This window comes from Gadus macrocephalus, chromosome 20, assembly GCF_031168955.1.
Source record: "Gadus macrocephalus chromosome 20, ASM3116895v1".
NCBI lineage: Eukaryota > Metazoa > Chordata > Actinopteri > Gadiformes > Gadidae > Gadus > Gadus macrocephalus.
In genome coordinates, this window is record NC_082401.1 from 1,593,805 (window position 1) to 1,602,525 (window position 8,721).

Consider the following 8,721-nt stretch of genomic DNA (forward strand, 5'->3'; position numbering starts at 1 on the left):
ACTTATGAAGTCGTTTGCAAATATCGTATACGATAACTGTGGGAAAGGGGAGGGGGGGGGGGGGGGGTGGAAGGGGGTGGTCGATGGCAACCACCATAGGATTGTTGTTTTGACGAATCCTGCGCAGCTCGCCCCCCCTTCTGAAGTCGAAAATAATCTCCCGATTGAAATGCATTGGTTTAATTTTGAATGAATTATTAGTAGACTCTGTAGCTATTATCGTTAAAACATCTGTATCTGACCATTGAAAATCCACTTACGCCAATCCAGTCAATGAAGAGGGTTGTAACACCAAGTAACACAGTGTACTTTTTCTATGGGGAATGTGGTTCAGGTATGACAATAATTAAATATTTATAATATAAAAATCTAGCCTATACGTAGGCCTACAGCATATCATACATTTGACATATAGAGTTATAAGGTTATAGGCCGAATTCGGTAAAAATGCAGCCTCTGCTGGCCCACAACTAGATCGTCTCGTTGTCTCGTTATACGCTTTATAAGTTAATTATATTTAAATTATTATAACCATGTAGGCCTAGCCTTATTTTCTTGGCGTTATGATTGCATCCTTTCTCGTTACATCGATATGAACGAGATCTGTATCTGACCATTGACCATCCTCTCAGAAATTCTGATGAAATGCATATTGACGGTATGGCACTATATACCTATTCTCGCCGGCCCTTCTTGAATTTAATAGACCACTTTCGTTGCTTAGAGGACGTCTGGTGGTCTCCGTATATAATAAATAAATATATATAAATATGTATGCATGTAAATAGGGATATAAATACCTTATTTATTTATATATATTTATTTATACATTGCATACGGATACCACCAGACCTCATCGAAGCAACAAAAATGGTCTATTAAATTCAAGATGGGTGCATGGGCGAGAACAGGGATATAGTGCCATACCGCATCGCCCCAGGTTTAAGAGACGGAGGAAATTTATGAATTTCATTCATCTATAGGCTATGGTCATTTCACGCATCCCTGGGAGACCAGGTTGACTCGGTCGTTGACACGGGGATCTGTGTGTGTGTGCCACGGAATATGAGTGTCATTAACTTGCATCGGAACAAATTCCGTTGGCACATCACAGACAATTTTAGTGATTCCCTGAGGCCACCACGGATTTTGAGTTAAGCGCCTGTGGTCGACTCGTTCATTGAGACGGGGATCTGTGTCTGTGCCATGGAATATGAGTGACATTCCGTGAGGATTCCACAGATTTTGAGTTAAGCGTCCGTGGTCATTTCACGGATTCCTGTGAGACCAGGTTGCTTAGCCATAATGTTGTGGGTTCCGACCCGATGTCTTCAGTCCCCCTGTATCTAGACGTTTGATCCTCCTCAGTACACCCCTGTCGGTCTCTTTGATCAAAGCGACTTATAACTCAACAGTAATAGGATCTTGTTTCTGTGTGTCAGGTGGCCCACAGCAGGGGGTCCGCGGAGGTTTTGGAGTGGCAGGAGGTGAGTGGCAGGGCTCGTCTGAGTGCCTACCAGAGAGACAGCCTGCTACGCGTGGCAGAGCTGCACCACAGGAAGTTCTAACGCTCCTCGTTTCTGATTGGCTAGCTGTGGCTTCAGACTCACAGTTACTTTTATTGTGGAAGTGACTCCTTGAAGTTCTACAGTGCACAGATTTCAAGCGCCATAACGTGAGCATCTTTCCCCTTGTATGTGCTAAAGCCTGAGAAGGTCTTTATTTGTTTACTGCACCAGTGCACCATTACTTTGCTCATAAGATAATCAAAGGAATGTTGGAACACTTACAGTGTGATTACTACCTGTCGCTGACCTACTTCATTTTTTAAGGAATACATGTATATTCCGCTGTATCCAAAGATCCATATGATTATCAAGCACCATTGGCCTTAATATTTATTAAATCTAAAATGTGGTCAACAGTGGGGCACTTCATGGTAGACTTTAGCCTACATCCCCACCAAATGATGTATCAATTAAAGATTTGTTTTGATGAAAGTATATGCGTCTATAGTTCCTTTTGGTTGCAAGTTACAAAAGAAAATACACAAAGCATGCAATATGTATCTATACATCTATATCTTCATCTCTGGAAAAACAACCATCTACTCTAGTGGAACCGGCCGGGGGTAGATAAGGATGAAACACAACAACCAAATAATATTGTCCGAGTAAAAAGTAAAGGTGGAAAAAGTAAAAGGGTTTTATTTTCACAACGCAATACATAAGTATAACAGAGCCTCAAAACAAACTTGTGGGGGAATGAGGGACCAAAAGGAAGTTGCCATACAAATTAAACAAGTATAACAAAAGTATGCCAAACTATTCACTAACTCTGCAACCAAAACCCCAAAAAATAAGGAAAAATACAAGGGGGGCAACAACCAACTGACCTAAGGGGTATTCCATCAACCAAGCTTAACGCAAAGCAGGGCTTATATCGCCAAGCCTGGCTACTTTCAGTTAGAGTTCCATTCCATTAACGTGACTTAAGGGACTCTCCGCTAAGTAACGATGCAAATTTATCCGACCAAACTAACCAGGGGCCTCTACCAATAGTCAAATCTCCTAACCTTTATGCCTCCTTTCCTTTACCATTGTGGAAAACTTCATCGGGGCCAAGGAGAGACAAAAAGGTGCTTTCTTTCGAACATAGGAAAAGACAGCACTGTTTAAAATGAATTCCGACTCCACTTTTCCTAACCGATGTCATTGCGCGACGGCGAGTATTGCTGACCTCTAGCATCTCTCGTGGAACTACAGTTTTCCAATTGGACTACAACAGGCACTCTTTCGATCCATGCATTCTTGTCGTATTGATTTCAATCAGGTTATCCCCAACAGTGAGAATCACTTTGGTCGGACTTGGCTAACGGGAATATTTTAGGCCACGTAAATCCCAACTCACATGTAAACTCACATGTAAAACAAAAAGAGGCTCAACTTATGTTGATGTTGAAAATAACTGCCCCCAGTACCTAGTGTTTCTTAAATGTGTAGTCTGCATTTTATTTTCTTACAGTGTTTGTGTGCTTAATAACCAGCAATAAATGAATTCCTTTTCGATTCAAATAATATGTTTCTGGAAATGGTATCCATCATTATCAATTGTATTTTCATCTCTTCTCTTCTTCTGCGTTACCGCGTCTCTCATGCGTCTTTTAATAGCCAGTTAAAAGCGTTATCACTTCTGGAAGCACCTCTTCTGATGTCCAAACTGTTTAAAGGGGAACTGGATATCTCTAACTTGTTTTGGACCTGTTTCTGTGTTTCCTAAGTCTGTCTTTCCTGTCTTCCTGATTTGGGCAAGGTGCAGGGTCCTCCGCTCCCACGCCTGCCTTTCTGTGTGTGTGTGTGTGTTTCTGTTTCTGCCTCAAACTCACTCTCCCTGCTTGATAGTATTATCTGAAATACACAAAAGATACACTACTTACTATAGTGTTGTTATGTCATTGTTCAGACTTAACAATCAAATTAGCTATTTTTCTCACTCACCTCCACTTCACTAACTCGTCCTGCCCTGTCATCATCATCAAGCTCTCCTTCTCCCTCTCTCTCTTTAATACATACTTAGTTTATATATTCATTTATTACAATTTTGACTTTGCTTAAAAAATATAGTCTAATGCTTTTTACATTTACCCACCCCAGTTCATTTCAATCTTGTTTTATTTTGCCTCCCAACACACACACACACACACACACACACACACACACACACACACACACACACACACACACGCTTTTCATGTAACCAGAGAGACATGGTTGTCATGTCTCTCTGCTTTTTTGTCTTTTACTTTATCAGTTGCTAAAAAGGAGAGCATCAGTCCTATCTTATCTTGCCTTACCTGGCTTGTTATTTTTTTTGCATCAGACAGTGTGGTATTCCACTACAAATTAGCATACAACTTTCACAGCTTTCCTTGCTTAGAGATGGTTGCTATGCTCATGTGGCTATGATGATAGCTCAGAGACAGCATGTTGCCCGTTCTATTGCCAGGGGAGTAACTGGACCAACTAATCTAAAAAATACATGACTGTTTTGGACAAACGCTTTCTTTCATAATCAACAATGTCATCGCGGGGCTATCATTAATTAAAAAAAAAGTCATAGACACACTACATTTAAAAAGAAACCAAGGAAGTCAAAGTAGCCGTTTTATTAAAGAATACAAAAAAGTAGTCCATCCTGGCTGCCTTCAAAATGCACGACGGTCGCTATGCAACACACTTTAGCGTCCCTCCGAGAGAAGGCTCGGCTAGAGCGGTTCGCCGGCAATTTATCCTATGGAGCAGTTCACTCGCCGTGTGCCTAAACTTTCGTTAGTCTCTCCATCGCCTTGCTTACTCACGGAGTAACAACATTTACACCCTCTCCACATGCGTCGATTACGGGGGGGACGGGGGGGCCATGTCCCCCCCACTATTTGAAATACGAATTTTGTCCCCACCACTTTAAAAAATTTGCAAACCAATTGCGACTGAAAAAATCCCCACATACTCAACCGAAATCATCAAGTCTAAAATCATGCGATAGGCGCGCACCAAGACATCATTTATTAGATAGGCCTACCTAATAAACCGTTGGAACACACAAGACCGGAACCCATAGCAACGCCGGTAAACAAACCCCGACTCCCGAGAAGCCCTATCCCTATGAGCTCCCCGCGCTACGGCCATCCGGAGGTGCACAGAGCTTTTGGCCGTGATATTATGGATACAATTATATTATATACTATTATATATAGAGCTCTGAGAGTCGCAAACGGCAACAATCACTTTCTCCTCCATGCTGCAGTTCACACCGGACTGCACTGCACTGAGTTTGACGGTTGAACGCTGATTGGCTGTTACGTTACACATGTCACTCAGTGGCCACGCTGTTGAACGCTGATTGGCTGTCATCACGCGAAATTCGTGTCAAGGTTTAAATATTTCAACTCCAGCGAATTTGTCGCGCCACAAATCCTCGTGAACGCGCTCGCCTGTGCACGGCGAAAGTGTGGCGCGACAAATCAAAAAAAATCGCCCGATACACGTCTATACGTTCACTTTGTATGGGATCTTGTCGCCCGTTGCGTTTGGTGTGAACACACTGGAGAAGTTTCAAGACAGACAGCCAAAATTGAGATTTTTATTCAGAAAATAGCCGGTCCTTTTGCTTCCTATAAAAAGCATGTTTGTGACACTGGATAACGATATGGATCCATCATCTAGACTGCATGTGGAGGGCCACATAAGGAAAGAAATTGGTTTACGTAAACTTTGCTGCTGGTTCTGTTTGCTCGTGATGACCTGGCCAAAGGTTACCCACGGTCCTAAGCGATTGTGATCTGATTCTGGTTGGTGCTCCAGCTAGTATGCATTGTATATATAGATTGCAGGTAGTAGCAGCTACACACGGTGCGATTGCTATGCCAATGTGGTTATAGTTGTTTTGTCTGATTGAGATATGTGACGACTTGGAGTCTGGTAGGCCTATCCTGACATAAATATGTTCTCGCATAACCTGTGTGATTATCCTAAACTGTAGGGGATTTTATTTGCGGGCAATTTGCTTATGATGTTGTAACGAGTGAAGTCTACATTGGTCCTTCGCAAGTGTTTACTGTTTTTTTTTTTAATGCAGCATAAAGCCCTTGCTCGTCTTCAAAAGGCTGATGCTCAGTACCTCGTTTCATTTCGTACCCCTTTACAGTCTGGCATTGTTTGTCTGGTAAACTTTGTTGACGTCAAGATAAGTGTTAAATTGCCAACACTGTTCTTTGTCCTGTGTGTATTAGTATTACATATCCCGAGCCAATACCCTGGTGTTTCCAACGCCGTTTTGCAAAACAAGCCAAAACACAAACTGTGGTTTTCAAATTTTATTGTTCGAATAGGATTTTCAACACCTGACAATACACTGTAGAGCAGGGGTGCCCAACCAGTCGATCGCGGTCTACCAGTAGACCGCCGATAGATCCCAAGTCGACCGCGTGGGGTGAAGAAAAAAAAAAGAAAGAAATTAAAGAAAAAAATTAAAGAAAATTGCGCGGGACATATACGCGCGGCAGCGCATGCGCTGTCAACAGTAGTTGAACGCCGTCAACAGTAGTTACGCAGTCCTAAACGTTGACATGGCTGAGGGGAAACGAGTTAAGACCTACCATTTTCACCCTGAGTGGGAGGAAGATAATATTGATTATTGTTGAGAAGACGCTGTGTGCAGACGGAATGAAACCCCCACTGAAGTCCGTAGGTCCACGATACAAAGTACTGCATTGTTTTAGAGGATTGTCCGCATCTATCACTCTGTTGGAACTCATTTAAAAAGGGGTCAAAGTTCAATGAACGAGGATATGGACGCAAGCTGAAAGTAAACAAGACAGTCTAGCACCAGCCACTCATCGTCGGTAACATCGTTAACATGTTGGCTGCTGGCCAAACAGCGAATGCAGCAACTCGATGTCTGTACATTTCTTGTCTAAATCGTTAATAAAGTTTGAATTTAACCGATATGTCAGACATGGATATTTTTTACCTCTTCACGATATTCAGTGAACCTCAACATTTCATTTAAGGTAACATTTGGTAACACACAACACTGTACAATATTGGCTGAGACAGAATCGCAATCAGAAAAATGGATTCCTGACATTTTAAACAACGCTGGTAATCTATTTTTTGTGAAAGGAGTAATTATCATAGCAGCCTAGCTAGCCGATGCAGGCTATTTAGCACTAGCACCAGCACTACTGCTCCCGGCCAGCGCGCATCAAGGTAATTTCACTGACCTGAAACATTTGAAAGGTCATTGGCAGGGGCTGCTGCTGCTACGGTATCACTGGATGTTGGTTTAGAAAAATAATTTCTAATGCCCATGGTAATGTTTGTTACACACCCTGAGGCTACTTTAACAAAACGTCCTGGCAACCGTTCTAAACAACCGAACGAGAGATGGCATTTTCCATTGCTTCCATGTGTTTCTTTCAAAATGAAAATAAATCAATTTCAAGAGGTGAAAATCACTACCAGTCGAAAAATCATGTCAGGGTTGTCATAACTTCAAAAGCTTAAAAAAGATCCGGGGCTTTTGACGTGAGATTCGGGGCTTCAGTCCCGAAAGCCACCCCCAAGCTCCATAGTATAAATTGCCGGCGAACCGCTCTAGCCGAGCTTTCTCTCGGAAGGACGCTAAAGTGTGTTGCATAGCGACCGTCGTGCATTTTGAAGGCAGCCAGGAGGGACTACTTTTTTGTATTCTTTAATAAAACAGCTATTTTGACTTTCTTGTTTTTTTTTTTAAATGTAGTGTGTCTATGACTTTCGTTTTGCCATAATAGTAACCGTGAAGGGGGTCGCCGGCCCTCCGCTGCGCGTCGGGCCGAACAACGCCCCTTAACAGTGGTATAATGAGCACATACCACAGCCCGTCGTGATCTATTGCTTAAATATATGCGTCCCCTACGCGTCGAGAGCAGCGAAGAGTTGTAGTCCACAAAGCGCTCTCACACAAAAAATAACAGTATCAAACTTCTACCCGCTAAATTGTAGCATTCTTTGCCCGAAACAATTATGTAAAAAATTCAAAGACAAAATATGTTGACATTAATTTCACAATTCAAACGGGACCAGAAAATCTATTTTATCTGGTCGTCAAATGCATTAGGAGAAATCGATCATAAAGGTCCCATGTACCGGAAACGGAAGCATGCAACTTACGAGATCTATTGTGTTTGACTTTTGAGTTTTCGAATGACAATATGAATCAAGTGCTGTCCCATGAAATTAATAAATGTGGAATTATATTGATAATAAAAGTAGTCTTATTTTTAAACCCTATTTATTCATTTAGCTATATCAAGTAATGTATGTATTCATATTTTAATTTATTTATTTATGTATTGCCTCATTTATTTGAGAAGTACTTCTTAGCCTTAGTTATTTATTTCATAAGCAGATTTATTTCCGTATGTATTTATTTAACTTCCATACACTAGTCAGTGATTATACAAGAATGCAGCTTAGTTTCGGGTCAGCTAATGGAGCCCGCTGATTGGTCGTTCCGAGGTGGCCCGATAGTATCGACCCCACGTGATGCTTCGAAACATCACAAACACACGTGATCCTGGTTAGAGCAAACTGAAATCATTATGGATCAATATGCATTAACTCCTGCAGGACTACGCTATTTTCGGAATAATACATACAAATATCAAAATATAAACGGAATCTATTTATACATCCCTGGTGGTCTCATCAGTTTCAGGGTAAACCACATGGTTTATTTTTAACCCTGCTGTCGCTCAGGGGTTACAGGTGTATCGACAGCCGTGTTGCCAGATTGGGCAGATTTCCAGCACAATCTGGCCACATTGATGGACAGGACTCCGGAAATGACGTGGACCCTCACCAGCGGACTGGAAAAATAAGCCCGTACTGTAACATAATTTTGCCTTCAAACTAAAAGCCCTCATCAGACATTTTGAGATTTGTCTTACCGACATATTGAGATGCTCATGTGTACTTTATAACGCAGCCCCTTGTATTTACTCCTTGTACTTATAACGTTGCCTACCGTTCGTAGGATGACCACAGAAGAGAAGCATTTTGTGGAAACTTTGAGTGAATGTTTACTTTGAAAAGAGAAAGCCCTGAAGACCGGAAGTGTTGATGTGTGTTCCTGCGCGGTGCTTGACTAGCGTTGCCAGATTGGGCCAGATTTCCCGTCCAA

The 8,721-nt window shown here is 41.9% G+C and overlaps 1 protein-coding gene across 1 annotated transcript in view; it reads left to right on the plus strand.

The window, feature by feature from the left end:
• Nucleotides 1-2,917, plus strand: part of trpm2 (transient receptor potential cation channel, subfamily M, member 2) — an 80,426-nt gene extending 77,509 nt beyond the window's left edge. The window contains exon 32 of the mRNA XM_060040944.1: nucleotides 1,443-2,917. Coding sequence (XP_059896927.1) covers nucleotides 1,443-1,568 — 126 coding nt within the window. The 3' untranslated portion in view covers nucleotides 1,569-2,917. The remainder of the gene's footprint in view (nucleotides 1-1,442) is intronic.
• The last annotated feature ends 5,804 nt before the right edge of the window (nucleotides 2,918-8,721 follow it).